This window comes from Lathamus discolor, chromosome 2 (assembly GCF_037157495.1).
Source record: "Lathamus discolor isolate bLatDis1 chromosome 2, bLatDis1.hap1, whole genome shotgun sequence".
Classification (NCBI taxonomy): domain Eukaryota; kingdom Metazoa; phylum Chordata; class Aves; order Psittaciformes; family Psittacidae; genus Lathamus; species Lathamus discolor.
In genome coordinates this window covers 147,044,443-147,065,974 of record NC_088885.1, presented here as the reverse complement: position 1 = coordinate 147,065,974, position 21,532 = coordinate 147,044,443, and the positions used below count along the sequence as shown (strand labels likewise).

Below are 21,532 nucleotides of genomic sequence, written 5' to 3'. Positions count from 1 at the left end.
GAAGATGACGGGGGCTTTATCATGGCTTTAAAAAAACTAGGATGTCATACTTAGGGTCTAATGATTTATTAGTGGAAAACAGAGTAAAACAGAGGAAAATTTTGGTAAAGATGGTCAGAGACTGGAACAGCGTAGCACTGGAAATAGAAATTCTCTATCCCCAGAACAGTTACAGCCTGAGCAGGGATGGCAGGGATGTCACCAAAAAAACGAAGTATCTGGATTTAATAAAGCACTAATTTGTCATTGGGTGAGGGGAGGATGGCTTAGAAAAAGGACAGTTGTACAGACTGAAGTTTTAAATTCAGTGGAGGCCATGCTAGTGTAATATCGCTGCACAGGAGTCTGCAGGTCCAGGCTGCAAAGTTTGATCTACGTGTCGTTCTGAGACTGGGAAATCTAGATGATATGCTGTGACCCACAGCGCCATGAAACACAAGGAAGCTTCCGCAAACCTACAGGGTTTTTTTTCAATTCTACTGGTACCAAAATGGATCTACTTATCAAATGTTTTGATTATGTATGATAGTATGTCAGATTTCTTAGCATTTTCCATGTGTTTAAACCCAAACTACTTTACAAGAATACCTACGTATTCTGGTAGGAAAATAGTCACTGTAGTTGCACAAAGGGTTTGTGACATGATAAAGAAGAGAATCTAAATTTAAACTGTGTCTTCCATGTGGCAACCATGGGTAGGTTCAACTTGTAGGACAGTGGTACAGTGTCTCTAAGATAGTCTCCTGACACTCAGAGGTCCAACCACAACAGGGCTTCTACCACAGAAAAGGAATAAAACAGAGTAGCTGGTGCAGTGAATGGGCACAAGACAGACTGATTAGCAGCTCATCCAGTGCTGCACTGGGATTCCCAATGACAAGGAGAAAGGGAGTGTGCTGAGAAAGCGTTTAATGATTTCAATCAACCTAAAGACACTGCTAATGCAAGGGATGATCAAGGACATAAGGGCTCTATTGTCGCACTTGCAGTATTCTCTAATGAATGCAAAGCAGAAACTTGCCAAAACTTGTCTCCTCTTGTCAACCAGACAGCATTCTGCCAGTGACACACAATGCAGCTCCCCAGATCACATTTTCCTTAAGAGAATCCCAGTATTAGGTATCCCAGTACTCACAGAGCTGTGTTGCTATGATAATTTTGATGTCAATATTTCCAGTATAGTTAGAGTAATGGGGTTTTAGGATAGGTCCAACCAATTCAAACGTGGTAACCGAACTCACTTTAAAAATGTTGGGAACTACTCCTTGAGGTTAATTAAACACCCCCACTGGAAATGGAAATTCTGGGGCAGTTACAGAGGCATCACCACAGCTCACCAGCAAACTCCATTAGCAAATGATTACCACAGACCAAAAAGAGAAAGTAGGTACAGAGTAGGAACACCAAGGCACAGATTCATGCATTGACTGGGAAAGTATGGTGACTGCTAGGCATGCTGTTAAACAGCTGTCAAAGACAACCAACCATTAACCCATGCTTCATGTTGATGGCAGGGCTGAGTATTTTCACATTCACAAATACTTTATCTCTTCCAACTTCTGTTGGATCACCAGGCTACCAACACAGCTGCCTTACTACATTTTTCTTTAGAGTCTTTTAGAAAGATTTCTACTAAAGATCAGATGAAAAACAAAATATCATCCAAACTGTTGACAATTACGTTCTTACTACGCTCTTAACGTGCCTTAATGTGACAGCCACTCTTCTTGAGCATTATTTACAAGATGTTCAAGGTTAATGACTACCCTGCTCAGCTCACTCTCTCCAATCTATGTGATGGATATTAGCATATAAAATCTGAGGTTCTAGTTACAGCTGCATAAAGTGAAAGACAGAGCAAAATCTTGTTTCAATTTTTATGGTTTTGCAAAACCAGAGTTAATTTTATAGTAAAATATCAAATCTGATTTCTTAAAATAGATTTCTCTAAAGTCATCAGTGCTTGATACAGTTTACACATTTGTATGGAGGAGAATAGACCTTTATGTTACAGTTTATAATTAAATACTATCAGAAAATGAAGCAGTCACTTATGGAGACATGTCTGAAATTTATATATACATTTATATTCAAGCCCTACAGTAGCGCTATTCATTGCATACAGTGCTATGTGCATTTAGCTCTGCTGCTTCTCTATTTATGGACAAGCTATGAAAGCAGTTTGTCAGCAACTTTATTTGAGTGTTCACATTACCAAATACATTCATTCTGAATTCACCCTAATGTAATTATCAAATTCAGCAGTGAGCTGATAACACAGCTAAAGGAAAATACCAACCTGCGTCAGTGTTTGCATGCTGTAATTGAAAACAGATGGCAACTCGTGTAATTTATGCTTTTCTACAATCAGTAACATGTTGGTGTAAGATAAGAATTCTAAGACTGAATTGCATCTGCTTCAACAACACCATATGCTAGTGCACAGTATAAATATTTATCCAAACCTGCTTCATCTTCTCATTTAAAGCTCAGTCACACAAGATAGACAGTGGAAGTACCCTTTGGATACCTTCAATTAGCACTGAAGCATTTCCCCAGTGCTTGAAAGGGTTAAAGCCCCAGCATCAAACACTGAGGTATCTTCCCTTTCCTGAGCTTCATGGAGAGGGTTAAATGGAAGCATGTTCATTGTGCCTTATTTATACAATATATAAATCCCAGTCTTCAAGCTCCCACTAGGCTGCATTTAGGAGTTACAAAGAAGTTTCTCACGATGTCCAAGTTTCTCTAATTTTCCCACTATCCTGTAAAACACTGAAGATTGGCCACAACCATAAATGGGATATTTTTTCCTGGGGGAATAATTATTTATTTTTATACTTATTTTAGGGGTTTTAGGCTGGTTTATCTTGCTTGTCGAACAGTTGAGCAGTCAGCAGGTTTGAGGTCAGACTTACAAGGATCATGGAAAGAGTTTTGTGTTTCTCTGCCTCATGGTGTACATTCAACCTCCCAAGAATCTCAGAGTTCAAATTTCTTCCTATTGCAGGAATCTAAGGCACTGGCAATTCCTCTGACATCACATGGTTTTGGGTTGGTTTTCCCACCACTTAACATCTTATAACGTGTAGCTTTTAGTCCTTACAAACCTGTAATATTTTGTGATTATGGCAGTATTTAGACTCTTTGGACTAATCGGATCATACCTATGTTCCTTTGATTGCAGCGAGACTATGCTTGATGACCTCAATGAACCCAGCAGCAATCTGCTCTGTGAGACAGCAGCTACTCAATTACACTTGAGATTTGGCTCTTATTCTGCTAGTGAAATAAATTGTGAACCTGAACCTGAAATAATCATTAGCAAATGCAGAAGGCGATGGCACAGGCAGAAAATTTATGAGGCTGACCTCCTCCCTGCACCAGCTTTTAAAGATCAGGAGGAGAGCAGAACCAAGCTGAAACTGTCCTAGCTGTATACTGTAATCCCTAAGCAAAGCTTGAAACAGAGGAGTGACCATGGACGGTCCCTCCAAACTCACTGCTACTAACCAAAATGAAGAACTAGAACTAGAATAGGATAGAAAAGTTTGAGTGGTTGTTGGCAATTTGTATGACACAAGGGCCTTGGATGCAAACAGCTATGAATACCAATTTGCTCAAAATCGGTTTAAGGAATCAGATATTCTTTAGCATTCCTCAAAGGTTAGAGCTGGGCACTGATTTTTTCCAGCCAAAGAGAAAAACAGATAATCAACAAAATGAGTGATTAATTTGTCTCTCTCACAAGACTCACGCTAAGCCGGGTTTGCTTCTTTTTGTCGCAGAGGGGTCACGATAAATAAAACGTGATACATAATTTAAGTCACTAGTTTGAAGTCAAGTTGTGTGACTTTTCAAACAATACTCACACCTTAAAAACAGAGATTTATTTACAGAATAAAACACTGAAAAAAAGGGAAAAAGTTTTCCTGACAACTGGCAATGTTTAACACTGGCTTCTGCAGGAAGCCAAATTTTGCAGCAGTCAATGCTTAATATTAAAGGAACCTGGGAACTTTGAAACCCTGCTGCTCTTGTCTTCCATTGCTGACAACAGCGGGCAGCAAAACAGAGCTGTAAGTAACTCAGAAGTATGTACTGCAACAGTGACTCCTTTCATAGCCCCGCGTCGCCTCCAGCTGCCACTTGTTCATGTGCTTACAGTAATCATTCTCTTCACAGGCAACTGCGCTTCAACAAACCAGGGCTAAAAACACTTTAAGAAAGCTAATTGACAAGGTATTTATCAAATTATTTGCTTATCTTCATACGTGAAGCCTCAGACTGTCAGTGGTTATTCTATTTACCAGCACCAGAAGAGGTATCAAGACCCACAACATAACACCCTCTTCAGCAGACCTGCTAACAGGGGGTTTCCCAAAAAGAAATTGTCTAAAAATTCCCCCAGAAGAGGATATAATGTATAAGGAGAGGGCAAGTGCTGCCATGCAGAGGTGCAGCTATATGACATAGACCAGTGCACCCCAGCTGCCTAGCACCGTGCCCACCACACACTTGCTCTGTGTGGTCAGGGCTCGCTCATGAAGATTTCTCCTCAGAGTCCCAATTCATAGCACTTCGGAGCAGGCCAGGAGCCCAGCCAAGGTCAAACTGAGAGCAAGACACCACAAAGTCTTTCAGGTAGGTTTAGCCTGTAACGTTTACAGCTTTAAATAACACACATTAGAGTTTTAAATGCACAAACCGAGGTCCTACAATGAGACTGAAGGCAGCAGTCCTCTCTCAACAATCTGTCCAGCATAACACAACGACAGGAATATAGTGCTCCAAGAGAGATAGATGCAAAATCACAAGCTTTACAAATAGAGACACTTCCAAAAATGATTACACTGGACACATCTCCTTAAGGAGCAAAAACCCTGCTGCTACTGCCAAGAACTTTCCTACAAACTGCAACGCCAAGTCTTGGCTCTTCCTCAAATTCTTGCTCTTTTCATCATAGCCAACTTTGCTTGTTAGCGCTTCTTTGGTGTAGCGCTCAGAGCAACACTGGCAGACAAAAGCCTCTTGCACCAGCCCACCAGAAGTTACTGTGCCCAATAGTCTATTTTCAAAGCGCCCCTCCTGCAGCTTCCACACAGGGGAAGGTTTATTTTCCAGGAGCCGTCATCTAAAGCTTGTCATACGATTCCTTTAAACTCGCCAGATTGAACAGTTCTGTAAACAGATGGATTAAGTGACATTGATTTTTAAAGATTTCAAATCCTGCACTATAATTTACATCCCCATTGCCATGGGAACACCTCAACAAAACCACTTATTTTCAAAGAAAACTGGCATTTCTTCACCAGGAGCTAAAGGTATTAAGTGTGTCTAAAAATGGGGCACTGATTTTGGTGTCTAAACAGGGACTCATCTAATATATGGCCATAAAGTTTTATGTGTAATTCTGCTCTAAAAAGCAGTTTTATATAAAGATAGCACCTGTGCAAATTCAAGGCAATGTACCCCAGTTTTATTGTCAAAAATACTGTTTGCTCCCCACAGGACAGCACTCTATTTTACATTCTTATGTTTTGAATAGTTCAGGTGAAGCTTTGTAACCCTGTTGGAGTATGTGAATGCATGGAGAGCACAAATGAAGACATGAGGACATAATTTGCTACATAAAACCAGTTTTATAAGTGAAATATGAAAGAACAGCTTAACTGGAACATGCAAGTGCATAGTCACCGGGCAGCCAGCATGAAACCAAAAGTAAAAACAAACCAAAGCCCCACTATATTCAGATCTAAGCTGCGAAGAGCAGAAGTGAAATCTCTAAACATAAGACACCACAGTGTTACAAGTTAGGTTTCAGAATTGATCTACTTTATTGCTTGCTCCTATATTCAGAGAGCAAAAGATGCTGTAAAGCACAAACCTCCCGGTTCAGGATCTAGAACATACGTGTGAATAAATTAATAATTTTTAAATGTAAGTCTTTTAAGTTTATCTGGCAGTGTTCAAGGCCAGGTTGGACAGAGCCTTGGGTGACATGGTCTAGTGGGAGGTGTCCCTGCCCATGGCACGGGAGCTGGAACTGGATGATCTTAAGGTCCTTTCCAACCGTAACTGTTCTATGAAATTTTAGGTATGATTATTATTTGAAAATTATACTCTTCATATAAGAGTTGTAACTGCGTGTTTTATTTAGGTATCGTATAAAACATGTCACAAATTCCAGGTCCCTCAGGAATCAAGCTGCTTGCCAGCAGGACATGTCAGGGTGCTGCACGCTCCAACAGGCTCTGCAGCTGCCATTCCCTCTTCCCATGGGTTTTGCCTGCCTGTGCTCTAAAAAAAGTAAATGTTTCAAAGACAGTAGGTTCTAGCAAATGTTGCTCTAAAAAGGCCAGCAGCAGGAGACGAGAAGTCCCTGTAGTACACCTGCTAAGGAGGGTGCCATGGCAGGTCTGGCATCTCAAGACAGGCAGGACGTGCATCCCTGGAGCCATGGAAGCACACGTTGCTTCTAGCTTGCTGGGTGTGAATATATGAGCGAGAGGCAGCTGGGATAAGTGTGGTGGGAAGGCAGATGAGTTCAAAGGCAGGTGCAAGATTCATAGTGAACTCAGCTCCATGTGGAATACTTCATTTGTGTTGTCACAGCACAGTAAAACATGCCATATACCAATAAATCAACTTTTGTGTCTAGCCCAGCCTGGACACTGGAGTAGGTGTAGCAGCTAATCTCCCTTTCTTGATTTTTAGGTACTTGGGATAATGCTTTGCTTTTATTTTTCTCACTGTGGAAGACAGGGATTAATTCACAGATATATGCAGGACGTGACCCATACCCACAGGTAAGTCAATGGGCTCTGCATTAACCAGAGCCTTCACATGGAATTTGTATTTATTTTTCTTAAATCATGTATGAAATTATTTTAACTCTTTATGAAATACTAAAATATCATACACTCTTCAAAATGTCTTGAAAATTTCTCTTTACAGAGAACAATGGGTTATGCTAGCTTCACTTTCAATAGATATGTCTGACTTTGCCTCTTTCTATACAGGCAAAGCCCAGAAGCTTTCCAGCAATCACCTAAACTGCAGAGTAAAGAGGGAAACTAAAGTTGTGCAGAGCTGGAAAAAGGTGAAAAAAAAACCCAAACCACAACTCCCACCGCTCAACACCACCACTAAAACCAGCCAGCAAACTGGAAAAGAAACCAACACCTACAGAAGGGAATAGATCAGGAAAGCAACTTGGAAAGGATAAATGAGTTTCATGTGGAAAATGGACTTGAAGAATCTCAGGGACGAAAGAAAAGAAACAGGAGGGGTGTGACAGGCAGCAGAACTCACTGTGCACAAACATGTGAAACTTAAAGGTATTCAACCCTGGGAACAAACGCGCCTGTCCCTCCCAAAGTACACACAGCCCAAAGACTTCACTGACCAGCACAAATGCGAGTGAATCATCTTGTTTTGAACACCCACCTTCATGCCAGCCGCAGCTGCTGGCCCACTAGGGTCCACAGCCTGGATGTGGCAGGGCTTGCTGCCCCGCACCACAAAGCCCCAGCCCACCGCGTCGCCGACAATCTGGAAAGAGAAAACAACGACGTGATCACCTTCAAGCAGCTCCATGAAACTCAAGGGGGTAACATCTAAATGGTTCAAGACATAATTTCAACATCTTCTAACACAAAGGTCATTGTGTACAGGCTGCTGTACCACTCATGGGAAAGGCTCTATCCAAATGATTCCTCTTGCTTTTAATTAACTTCCTTTCGGTTTTTATTAATTTAATCAGGAGGCTGTAAAAAGCAATGCTTCCAATGACTGGATTCAAAAACGTCTTTACTGAAAGGTTTTCTCTTAAAATGAATACGAATCAAAATTTCTCTCACATCACAGTCTACAAATGCCTAATAAGAAAACTCCAATTTGGGTAGGTAATCCACCCCTCCGCACCTGCAGAGCAAGTTTTACCAGGAGCACAAAGCCTGCATGAGTTTGTATAATACAAATCTTACTGGCTTTATGAAATTTTACACTTCATTTAAGTCAGCAATACTACATTGGCATAAAGACAGGATAAACAACTGCAGAATCAAACCTGAAATGTGTGGAAGTACTGATAACGGAGTTTGGGATTTTAAAGTACAAACCTCAGCAAATGCAAATAAGCTCTAATAAACCCAACAGAAAATGTCTGTTTGCATTACCTTATGCATACAACATGTAGAAAATGAAGAAAAATACTGGAGACATACCGTAAAGGTTTTCCTGACATATGGGGCTCCAGGCATCAAGAGCTCATCAGCAGTCACAGGTCTCTTTAAGACTGTGGAGGCAGATAAATAAGTATTCAGTATAAGCACTCCTCTGGAAATACTCCTAATAAATCAGAAGTACTTTTGGGATACAACATCCTTCTGGTCCCACTTCCCATACACTCAGTTTTTGCGGATTTGCTTGAAAGTAGTAAAAGAGCCAAGGAAAAGGCTGCAGAATAACTCTGAGTACAAATGATGATATCTTTGGAAAATCAGGGCATTTAGCCAACAGACTTTGTTGTCTGCAATCAAGAGCTGCAAAACACTATCACAGCTATCAGAAGTGGCTGCTCCTGAGTCCAGTGTTGAAAAAAGGGACCGACCTTCCTGGTATGGAGCAGCTTTTCTTCCCAGCCTGCTCTGTGCATGTTGGGTGACATTTGCTATTTCATCTGAGTCAGGTTTGCATCACAGAATTGAGTAACAAAAAAAATCCGGTTAGGTCAGGAATTATCTCAAGAGAGTTCTGCAGCTGTAAGCACAGACTCTCACTCCATCTGGGATTTTACATGAAAGGAAATACCAGTGAGTTTCTGCAGGTGATTCCACATTGCCTTGCTGTGTAATGAGGTAATTTTCCTCTGAACAAGTAAATTTAAAGTTCTGCCAAACCAAATCAATACCATTCTGTGTGCCATTTTTTATCTGTCTATAAATGCTTCATAAGACAGAGGACAATGTAAAGATATATGTTGATCACCCTATGTGCCCACTTCACCTTTAAAATTAAGGCTGTTTTTCTTCACAAATAACTCTGATTGTATCTGCCTTTTCAGTCACAGGTGGAACATAAAATTTCCCACAGACGGTATTTGAAGACATTCCTGAGTTTCCTAATGACATTCATGGGACCAGGCAGAATTCTAACCAATACGTATTTCATTTGCTTTCCCATGGATTTTGTCAAATTGCCATTTAGCCAGTGTTACGCTTTGCAGAGCATGCCTGATCAATGTGGAAACCCTGAATGATTATGCTTATTCTACAAGTCAGAATCGGGTAAATTATCCAGGCAGGACTCCCTTGTGTGCCTCCCTTCATTGCACATCCAGAAGGATTTTTCGTTTGATGATTGTTTTTCTACGTGACTGGTTAAGTCATGACCTGGGTGGTTTTAAGTGTTTGCCTGCAAGAGAACTCATCTGACAACAAATGTACCTCTGCCTTGTGTTTGTTAGCACTCAGTTCAGCAACGTGTTCTGGGCATGGAGAGCAGGAAACTATCTGTGAAAAAAATCACTTTACAGTCCAGCAGAGGATTAAGAATTCCTCCTTAATATTTACAGCTGACAGCCTTATGTTAACCAAGCAAGATGACGTGGGGATCTGTGCTTGTGCTACAGGAGAAATTACCCTACACTGCCAGTAACTGTGAAACTCTTAAAAAGAAGTCTGTTTATAAGGCCATTGCTGTCTTCTTTCAAATATGAGTCTGTTAAAGCTATTTGGTGTTTGAAAACTAGTCCTACAGGAGAATTTATTAAAGAAAAATAAGGAATTTATGCAAGGGCAACATCAGCCTCTCCTTTTTCTTCCAGTGTTGTGTAATCTGCTGCATTAAAATAAACTTGTTCTCACCACCCATGAGTTGACACTTCGTATATAATCAGAACCATAAATGAGCAGAATAGTCAGCATACTTCAGATAACAAACACATTTATGGACAGCACATGAATGTTGTTTCATCTGTCCCAGAAAAGTTTCCAGGATGTAATTAATGATGAACTGAGGCCAAAGAGCTCCCCATACAAGTCTTTTCCAGGAAGTATACCTGGGACATAGTCTGACAAAACATGATACTGTGGCACTCTTCATATAGGGCAAATCCATTGCACCTAGGGGCCAACACATTAAAAGATGGTGCTGAATGCCCAACAGTATTGAGAGCGTTCCACTAAGCTGGACAACAGGTCTGATATGGGGGGTTATGGTTGCTGGGCATGCAACCCTACTGAGTCCTTCAAATTATTTCATACTGAATTCCCTGCAGAGATTAATGAGAGGGAAGGAAATGTGCTAAAAGGAGAGAGACAGAAAATACTGCTGTAACTATGCCTGTCTTTCTGATGGCCACTGCACAGAAGGAATGAAATGCACTTTCGCTCATGCATCTCCAGAGCAAACTGTAAATGTTTTGAACGAGATTCATACGGTGCTTGAGGCACTCTCTAGTAATCACTTCAAATGCCAGCATCCCTTTGAAAGCAGAACTTGCACATATCCAATGAAGCCTCCCCGCATTGCAGAACACTCCCCACACCATCAGCAGAGAGCCGGTAAATTTGAAATAATAATAAGGAGCACAAAGGGCAGCAGGGACTCTGCTTTGCAATTCAGGGCTGTTTCTGAGGGAAACAGAGAGGCTGAAACAATATCCATCATGGTCTGTCTTCCCCTTCCCAGATGTACAATATGAAACAATTTTAAGTGAACTGTGTAAGAATGGGTGTGTTTAACCTTCCGGCATGGGATAGGAAATCCTTTCAAAAGGAAAATAAGCTTCAGCACTACTTTTACCTTCCTAAACAGAGCGGTGTAAGACCTAAACAAATGAAAATGTTGAAATGGTCCCTGACAGGCTGAAACAATGCTGCCTCTTTCTTTAGAGTCTGCTGTTTTCTGAGTTATTTCATAGCAACTCAAGCGGCCACTGGATAGTTAAACTCTCCTCTGACTTGCACCGAAGGAATGTCTCTAGTAGGGGATTTGAATCAGCTCAGAGCTTGGCAATGAAGAGGCAAATCTGGGCCTCTGACTGCATGTCCTCCTAAGAGATAAACTGCAGCTCAAGCCACAGTTATGGGCTTGATGCAGAGATTACTGGAGGCAGACGTCTGGCTTGTGTTCAGCAGACTTGAGGCTAGCAGATAATAGTGCCCTCTGGCCTACAAAACCTGTGGCACTGTGAATTTTTACTGCATCCTTCAAAAAGATAAACTTAGGCATGATTCTAAGCATGCTTCACATCACCTCCCCCAACAGATGTCTGTGCCCTGGCTCCTATGTGCTGTAAGCAATGCTGGTACTCACCAGATTTGGGGTTGCAGAGCACTGGGGGACTGCTGCTGAGCGTTGGGCTACTGCTGAAGTACCCGCTGCTGCCACAGCTACTCATGCTGCTTCTCCGTACTGCTGACACGATCTTTATCTCCTTGGTGGGACTCACTACAAGCAAACAGAAAATGCAGAGAGAAAAGGAACCCATATCGGTTATTAAACCCATTTCCCTGGTTTCGTTAAAACAACAGCAATAAACCATGTCTTCAGTAACAACACTGGGAAGGGGTTAGTCTGTTCTACACAACTAGAAAACTCACTGCATGAGCATACTGCAGCTAACATGATGGCTGAACTATTCCCATTGCAGTATCTTCTAGAAGGCATTTCAATATAAGTAAGTAAGTTTTTCCATCTTTCTTTTTACTTTGCATTTATTCTCTTAGTCCTTACTAACTAGCAAATGCTGCAGGATCCCTTCCCCTCACTTTTACTCTTCTTGAAAACTCCACATAAAATGTATGACATATTACTTTGGGCTTGGGGGATTTTAACCAGTTCTGCTTGTTTGTGGACACCGTATTTTGACCAGCATTTGAAATGCTATTGATCCACATACAAAACTACCCTAGGGAATTAAACGCTGAAACCTCTTGTCCAAAAAGGATTTTTTAACATCCCATGGAGTCACCCTACAGACAGCAGTATAGTTGATGAGTCACCTGAGAGAAAACTGGTGTGTTTTCTGTTGTCATGGTTCTGCTTGCGCAGGCAAAACGGGCTGTCATGGCTTTCTGGCATCAAGCGAGATTTCTCAGTGAGCAGCTCCATTAATCGCCGCCGGCGGCGGAAATTCATTCTGCACTGGTAAAGCAAGTTGCTGTCCATAAAATGGTGCTTGTTGGACACTGGGAAAAGAAATGGGTAGAAGAAAGTCTATAGCTGGTAGAACTGAAATCAGAGCATACCTATCTACAATGTGTGCACTGCATGCCTCACTGTAAGGAAGCAACACTCAGAGCTCTCCTCTTCCCCTCTGCAGACTCAGAAGAGGGAAGGTGGTCAGCTTCACACAGGTACCTTCAGTATGCAAGCTTTTATAGTGTTGATAACAAAGTAGGAACTGTAGTGGCCATGGCTGAGAGAAAACTTTTACACTACCCTGATTAATGACAAGCACTTTTTATTTTCAAGTGGAAACGGAAGTTCTTTATCTTCCCATGACAGGTTGCACCATAGTCCATCTCCACGTATGCCTCTTCTGCTTGTCTTTTGCTGCTGCTGGTCCCTGCAGACCAGATGTAGCTCCTTTCATCGAGCTTTTTGTAAACTGATCAGTCTAGGGCAGTCCCTGGGAGCTCTGACTGACCACCTTGTTCAGAGCTACAGGGCAGCAAGGAATCAAGACCTGTGTGTTTCCTCTGTCTTGCTCACCACAGACACTGTGTCCCAGACACTTCCTGCAGGCCACTTCCCCCCTTCACACGGATACACAAGGTCTGGGAACAGGCACCCAGCCAAAAATCATTTCTTACATAATGAAAAGGAGTCTTAATTACAACCTGTTTTGACACTGAGAGCAAATCCCAGGTTGCTGGTGTCAGAGAGAGAGTGCAGAGCCTTCCCACAGGCTACAGCATCACCATAACGCCTGTGTCTTTGCTGCCACTGATGCTGCATCTCAATAGTGACGAAAAATGAAGCAGTTGGACAGAATTGTGCCAGGTCCCAGAAGTGCTCTGACTCCTTCAGGGCTTGAGAACAAGAAAGCCCTCTGCAGCACTCCCGTCATTCGTACTGCAGCATCTTAAATAGCTGCAGTAGATGTTCTGGCTGCGTTTTATCCATCTTCACCTAGCTCCCGTGATTATGTTCCATAGAAATTATTTCCTACAGTTGACCTTTTCCATGAAGGATCTATCTAGATGCTGGATTTACCTAGTTTATAAATCTCATTTCTTTCAATACTGAATCATAAGAACTGGTGGGTTATACATATTTATGTGTAAAGTGCAAACAAGATAGATCTGCACTCAGAGGTCAGTCCAGTCTCTGAGTACATGACTCAGTCATTTGGCCTCAGCCTCCTACTGCAGACACTGAACCTTTGCCTTGCTCTTTGCTCTGCCCAATATGTGGGGTCCAAAAGCAGCAGAGCTCAGGTTGCTACACGAGATCCAAAGCCTAGAACCCTGCTTGCCTGCTTTCCCTTCATCTTCATTCCCAACACACTCTTTCTTGCCCTCATCCCTTCTTAATACCTGCTGGCTCTCCATGAGCCCCACAGAAGTACAGCACAGATGTGACAGACTTGTAAAAAAGGCTGTATTTAGGCATAAACCACCAGGATGTAATTTGATGCTTGTGAGCTGAAGGAATAACCTCAAAGAAGAGAAAGTCCAGCCACCTTCTCCATGATATCCATGCCAGGGATGTCAAGTCATGCAGGCAATAAAGAAGACACCAGTCCCAGTAGATCTTAGCCCTGTATACCTTTTTTTATGAATAAAGCAGAAAGGTCACACCAGTCAGCCAAACTGTGATGTTTCAAGTACCATCTACACAAAAGACCCCTGTTACCTACATTGCCTGGCTCTGTTGAAGAACTTTGGAAGAGCCAGAGCCGCTTGGCTTTTCTCTGCTTCATTTTGGTGCTGAATCTGTTGTTACCTCAACACAGGCACATGCATCCTCCTTGAGCAAAAATGGCTTTGCTAAGACAAATATAGCATTGCAAGCAATTTTTACTGTGTTCTGACATATTAATTATTGCAGGCACACGCTGCTGCTGTGCTCCTCATTTTGGACAAATATAGTATGCAATACTATTAAACAGCACTTACTAATAATCACTATTTTTGAAGAACGGAAATAGAGGAGGAGAGATTTGGAGACTTGCCTACATCCACAAAAGGATTTGCTGTCAGAGGCAGTTAGTATGTAGGTGTTCACAGCTACCAGTCTCATTCTGAGATCACTGACACAGTAAGTAAAAGCAGCACTATCTAGCTATATCCTACATTATTAGAATAATCTGATGTAAATACAAAAAAAAAATATTTTTTTTTTATGACATCCTAAAATGTTCTCTGAAATTTAAAACGACAAATTCTACTTATTCAGCATGCTACTGGGATTCATAATCTTCAAGGAAAGAGGGCCCCACAAATACTCCCTTGGAAGTAGAATTACTGTTGCCAACAGTTTGCAATATAAGAAATGGTTTCTGATTCAAGTTAAACATTATGGCACTAATGTCTTTCATTAAAACTATTCTGTTTTGTTTGTGTCATTGACCAAAGTGCTCTGACGGTCCTCGGAAATGATGGCAATCAGAGATCAACACCCACTCATGTTGCAGACATCGTAAAGCTCTCTGAAATACAGGAATAGCTACTGACCACAAAACCAGATGATGTAAACTTTTTATGTCAAGATACTGAGCGTATTTTAGAATAACAATACTTGTTTTGACTGAAATACTGCAGTATTTATATACTTACAAGAGCAAAGCTTAGGTCTTACACTGGAGTAATTCATCCCCGCTGTAACTATTTTAGTCCATAGAAGGGTGAATTTTTATATGATAAATGAATACAAGTGGAAAAGTTGTAGAATATTTGTACATTATTTACAAAACAGAAGGTTTGTAGCCAGACTGCCTATAATAAGTTGCATTAGTACAGAATCTGGAGTGCTCACTGATTTTCATAATTTAATTCCTCATTTCTATAGATAGTTCATGTTTCATGTGAGTGTTAGAAAAACAGCCTGCATCCTCAGTTTGAGCAGATTACATATTTGTAGTACCATGTAACCTTTTGCATATTTAAGAACCTAAAAAAACCCTAAACAGAGGCAGTTAGCTCAGACTGCCTCCTGGTACATACATCATCAAATAAAATATCTCACCAAAATTATTGGTGTGATCCATGGCACATATTCATGATTTGGGATGAAATGTCCATTCTGTGACTCTGCCTAAGGATGAGTACATCTGGAAGTGTCCCTGCCCGTAGCAGGTGGAGTGGAACTAGATGGTCTTTAAGGTTCCTTCCATGATTCTATGATCTGGGACAGTGTGAAAAAGGGATGCCAGACCATGGATCAGAAGGCAGAGTTTGAGACGGGGGAAGCAGACACCAGTGCATGCTGCCTCTGAAGCAGCTGCAGTGCAGCATCTGTCTTTCAGTGTTAAACTTGCCCTTTTCCTTTATAAATCACAGCTATGCGAATGCCGGACTCAGAGCACACACAGAAGGTTGGGTTTGCTGCACTCATTACATGCTGGGTGACAGGTATTAGTGTGGGCATAGGTGCTCAGATCAACTGCTTTAAGAGTCTGTGTTTTGCTGCAATCAGCAGAGAAAAGTGGCAGTGAAGAACTTTACCAAGCTGATTGCGGAATGCTGAGAGGACTGCACAGACTTGCCCAGGTGAGATTTCTTTAAAGGTAATTTAGGGGTTGCTACCTCAAACTAATGTGAAGTGTGGACCCAGGCAGCAGCAGATAAACATGTGGCAGCTGACAAGGCTTTTGCTCCAGTTATCTGTCCCTCTCGTGGAACTGCTGCTGCCAGATAGGGATTGACTTCACTCCTGAATTAGTACACTGCCCCCCATAATGGAGCACAGGAAAGCAAACTGGCACTCATTTGTCTTTAAAAGTCAGGTCACGGCTGGCAGGTATCAGGATCTGTATTTGTACATGACGAGGGTGATACAAAGAGCAAGGTGGGGTGACTTCATGAGTTTCTCATTCCAATTCAATTCACCAGTGCTCATGTGACAACATGTCCACGTTACGATGTTATGAAACAGAAATAAATGTACTAAAGACAATAAAGTGAAAATATGGTGACTGACAACTTCCAGAATCATAAAAGTGCACAAGAGCATTTATGGTCCTGAGGGAAAGGCACCAGCATGCGTTCAGTCACCGATGCCAAACTTTGGGGGTATAGTCGCAATCCACTGGTTTGATCTCCCACATACACAGGCCACAAAATTTCTCCCAGAAGCAGAATTTTAAAACTATCTTTTAATCTTACATACATATATTTTTCCTTGTACTTTAAAGCAGCCTATAATGACCACTTCACTCTTTCCCTCATGAGCTGTTTAAGGCTCCAGTCACTTTCCCTGATAGGCAACGAAGATTTAACTCAAGGCTGAATTTGTTTAACTTCAGCTGCTAATCCCTGGACTTTGTCACAGTTTCATCACAAAGCTACATAAAATCCGGTAAAAAATCTTTGTAAAGAAGTCTGTGAAGTGATGAAGCCAACTTTCAAACATCTTTGATAATCTGAATAAATAACACCCCTTAAATTATGATTTCACTCCTTGAATCCTCTTCAGTATTTATTTATCCTTCCTAAAATCCAGTTATCAGAACTCCATGCTCAGTTACAACCTCACTGCCCTTCTCTTACTTGCTGTTGTCCTTTTCATACATAGGCTCATAGTAACAAGTTACTACAACTGTACTGCACAAAAGGCACAAAATGGGAACAATTCGTGACCTGTACTTTCTGGACAGCATTGCTTCACATCAATGGGCAAAGCCTGTACTCTCATTTCCTAGATGTATTGCCTTCAAGTTATACCAAAACACACATCTTTAGGGGTAATGCCCATTTAATTCCTAGAGTTCAATTATTTGTTTACAGTCTCATGTAGAGTTTACAAACTTCACTGGTGAGGATTTTAGCTTGTCAATCCCCATTTACATTATTGTTAAAAAGAGAAAAATCAGAGCATTTATTTTGACATTTCTCTGATTGGGAGCACACAGTGTAGCAGCTTCGGTGCTTCTTATGCCTGGCTGCTTCACAGTTTCTGTCCAGACACAGAAAATATAAACTTCAATGTCCATGCAAATCTTTCCTCTCCAGATTCTGACACAAAACCCTGGGCTCTGCATGGGCCTCAAACAGCCTTGTCTTTCCTTCTTTTGCAAGGAGGCTGATTTATAGCAGAGCTAGAAATACTAGCTTTACATTGATTTAATAGAACTGAGGAGGCTTTAGAAAGTATGAAAGCCTATTTTAATAAATGGCGTGAGTCATGCCTTTAAAATCAGGCCACTTTTAATAACTGGCTTTTCCCCAGAATTCCTCCCACCACTTCAATTCCCTGTGATTTTTAGCGCTGATAATCTATGTGCATCTCCACTGCAGTGATTCATGCTCTCTACCAGCTGAAAGCTGCAGTTCCCAGTAGGCCACATCCAGCTATGCACTCCAGCTGCTTTGCACATCCCCACAAACACAGCACTGTCACCAAGCAAGCCCATGGCTGGAGCTGGGGGACAGATGCCCCGTGTTGAGGGAGCGGTGGGAAAGAAATCAGAGTTCCCCAAGGAGCCATATGAGCAGCTCTCCTCAAGAGAGCAGAGGACATGCTGAAGTGTGTGCCTGTTTGTTTGTGTGAGCATGTGCTTGTGCTGGGGTTAAAAGGAAGAGTTTACAAAAGCACCACCAGAGTTTATGTAGTTTTCAGTGTGGATACGTCATGCCTTTCCCAACTTCAAGACAAAAGCATACTGAACACTTTCCAGCAGCGCACAGCACATTTCCAAGCCTTTAGCGGCATGAGGCAGTGGCCCCAGTCTATTCACAAGAACACTTTATCTTTTTACTGAGGCAGTTCCCTTTATTAAAATCACATTAAACCCAGTTTGAAGTTGCAGGAGATCATTCTGGACCTTCATTATTACTGGCTGCAGCAGGCTGTGCCTTCACACAGCAAGTCACAGATTAACATACTGGTTTTGACCTCAGGAATAGCAGGACACTGCCTCAAAAGAGTTGATGTTGTACCAAAACGAAATGCAGGATGATGAGACATGCTGATGGGCTGCAGGGAGTGATGGTTTATCTGAAGAAGGGCACAGCCCCAGCTGCTCCCACCAGCTCCCAAAGCATGATAAGCGAAGGGTCTGGCTGCAGCCTCATGTCATTTTGCTTTCTTACTCCTCTCTCCTAACCAAAACCAGTGTTTAGAAGGGAAGGAAACAAATAAATGCTGTAAAATAATGGTTCCTTAAAGAATGCCTCTCTCCATGGATCACACACAGCTTACTGAGCCTGGTCCCTCTGTGCCTCAGGCCTTTTGCCAGTACGGTGTTGGTCCCTGGCCAGAGAAGCAGTGGCAGTGTGTGTCCACTTTGGCTTTCACAGAGCAAGGGTGAGCCCATGAGGTTGGAGAACACTGACCAGTTGCTGAGACCCACCGAGCTGCTGGCCTTGGGGCTGCTCCTCACCCCGGGTCCATGCTGCCCACCTCTGCCACTCCTGCCCTGACCCTTCCAGTCCTGCCTTGCACCAATGCACGTGCAGCTGAAGGAGAATAACCAACACGTTATTCTGCACTGGACAATGCTTTTCCCATGCCTCTCAAAGCCTTCCTGTTTTTCTAAAGCTAATCTGGCACTGCAAATGCATTTTAATAATGGCACCTATTCAGATTAGTTTCCTTTTACACACTGATGAATTCCACCTGCTTGGAGCTCCCTCAACTCAAGGAAGAGAGGCTACAGATGTTCAGCCACCACATGGCTTTGCATCTTGGATTCCCTGCACCATATAAACACACACTTACATTTCCACCTTTTATGCATGTATATATGCTGTGAAGAGTGTAGATAAGCCCACCTGTGAACGTACTCAAGCAGCATGTTAAACTCTTGGCACTGCAGCTCTACTGCACGGTATTTTTTCCTCATCTGGATTACGAGGAATTCACTTTGAATGGACAATGGATCTAAGCCTGAACTGCTCCAGTTTTCATTGACCCTCTGACAGAACACTGCAAGGCAGATCCTGGCCCTGAAATACAAAATACAGAGAGCTGTTCCAGCTCATCCTAGATACGGCTGAAGCTATTAAGTGTGTCTAGAATTAAGTGGGTCCTGGACCTGTACGTAGGCCCAGAAAAAAAAGCTATGATATACTTAGAGAACCATGTCTTCTGAGCTGTTTTAATGAACTGTGCTATATTCATGTAGTGCAAAAAAGCCTAGACAACGTTTACACTGCCTTTAAAGCATTAGGATTATGACAGACAACTGTCAAAAGTGCCTTGGTAACTGAAATAGAGAGGGTCCTGCTCCTAGTAAAGTGATATGTTCTGCTCAGGGCATTCACATTTTATTTCAGCTGCCTTAAAGTAGGCACGCACATAAGTGTTTCTATCTACATTTTGTCTTTCCAGTAAGCTTGTCATCTATTTGCAGTCTATTTTCAAATACACACACTTACTCTAGCATGAAAAGCCAGTGTGGAATCACACACGTTTCAGCAGTCTTTTCCATTTGTATATGAGGATTTATCGTGTTTAATTTAGCAAGTTTACAGAACACAGCCAACTGCTTTTCTTTGCTTCCAAATAAAGTATGGAAAGTACAGTCTGCGGCAAGGGAAGCAGAGGATGAAAAGGCCCATCTGGGTATCTGTTTTTTTGTTGCAGCTGTTAAAAACTGAAACCCATTCTCTGTCAGAAAAACAGAATTCAGTAGTTAATATGGAAAGGAGACTTCGTATGTGATTTACATAATGCATAGAGTGTGTGACTCTCTCAAAGAACAAGCCCACTCCTGCTTTAGATAAAGACAACTGCAAGAAGAGCAGCATGAGAAGCCGACACAATAGGAAGCTTGAAGATTATACAATTACATACAAAGTTCTCCTTCTCTCACTTTCCTACCAGGCCAAAATCATGAAAAATATGCAAAGTGGTCTCCAGATTTAGCATATGCAATTGAATTACTGTGCGGGAGGAACTGCCACACAAACAAACAACTGAGTGCCTCTGCAAGGCATAGGCTCAGGGGGAGCTGGGCATAGAATAAAAACCAGAGCTGTGCTGCAGGACTTCAAAGACTAACTGAAGGCTTGTGTTTCTCCAAGATAAATCGAGGCACCATCTGTAAAAACGTGATGCTGTATAATTTTTACCATGGAATATACACAATGAGAGCTTGGATAGATCCAACAGCTGATGGGATCCAGGTGCTGGATCAACTAGAAAAATAATACAAAAAAATCTATGCGTTAATTTTGGAGGAGAAAACCTACGAGCAATTCAGTCAAGGATTTATGGGATGGTTCAATGGCACTTACAAATTGCTACCTGCAGTTGGTTAAGGCAGAAGCATATATTTCGCATATATTTCACATATATAGCAAGTGAAACCTTGCCAAGTAAGTTACAAATGTCACTTACAAATGTCAGCTAATTGTAAGCAACTGGACATGTAAGGTAAATGTAACAACACATACTTCACAATTTATGGACATTTTAGATAAGAGAGGGAAAGCTTTTCAACAAAAGCAAAAGAAATAATACTTTGGTAGATATTTAATCTACTTCCACAATTACAACAAACTTTCAACTGCACCATGGATCTTGATGCTCGAAGCTAAATGTGCTGATCATCTTGTTAAAGGAAATTCTGCTGTATAAAGGCACAGGGTTCTTGCAAAGAACAGGGAAAATTAAATACATGTTTTAAGACTTTTCTGCAGAGACAGGGAGAGAGAGTATGTCAATATTTACTGTTCTCACTAAGTCACTGCAAAATGTTTGTTCTCTTCTCTGAAAGTAATTTGCACAGTGGAGTTTTGCTGACAGAAGATTAACCCTTGAGAGATGGTCAGCACCTGCTGCAGAACTTGTGCCTGCTTTGAACACACCACATCTGGCCAGGTGCAATTAATAAAACTTATTAAAGATGAAAAGCAAATGCAAGCAAAAGACACTTATATCATGCCTAGGACATCTTGCCTCATTTACTACCATTATTAAATCCTACCACTGACAAAAGGCTTCAAGGAAGACACCATCCAGTCATTGCCAAAAGAGATTTTTCCACTCCTTGCCCATTCAGGAAAGCAAAGTCTATGGCCTTTCCAGACCCAGGCCTTTCCATCATACATGTTCCTCTGCTGGTCCGAAACTGGGAATGCATCCTACCCTACTGGAGCAGAATGGACAGCCATGCAAACCACTGTGTGCCAAACTGTGCTGTGGTCACTGCCTGGGGAATGTGCAGGAGAGATGTCAGAGAGGAAATAGCACCAAGCACATGCACTCAAAGGCAGGCAGCAGCCTGGGAAACAGCAACAGTAAAAGAAAGATAATATGATCTGGGATGGGCAGGTGAGCTCAGACCTGTGTTCCTTGCAGGTTTGACTGGGACTGCGTCACACGATGCACTGCCTGCGATGCAGGGAAATGG

The 21,532-nt window shown here is 41.9% G+C and overlaps 1 protein-coding gene across 5 annotated transcripts in view; it reads right to left on the bottom strand.

Annotated features, from left to right (window-relative positions):
• The window catches only part of DEPTOR (DEP domain containing MTOR interacting protein), a 71,483-nt gene that overhangs the window by 13,321 nt on the left and 36,630 nt on the right, over positions 1-21,532 (bottom strand). For 4 of the 5 annotated variants that reach the window (XM_065668865.1, XM_065668864.1, XM_065668867.1 and 1 more), the window contains exons 6-9: positions 12,012-12,197; positions 11,323-11,457; positions 8,229-8,299; positions 7,450-7,554 (exon numbers count right to left, since the gene is read on the bottom strand). In XM_065668865.1, coding sequence (XP_065524937.1) covers positions 7,450-7,554; positions 8,229-8,299; positions 11,323-11,457; positions 12,012-12,197 — 497 coding nt within the window. Of the gene's footprint in view, positions 1-5,818; positions 6,301-7,449; positions 7,555-8,228; positions 8,300-11,322; positions 11,458-12,011; positions 12,198-21,532 lie in introns of those variants that run through there. The other variant, XM_065668866.1, reaches the window with a different exon arrangement.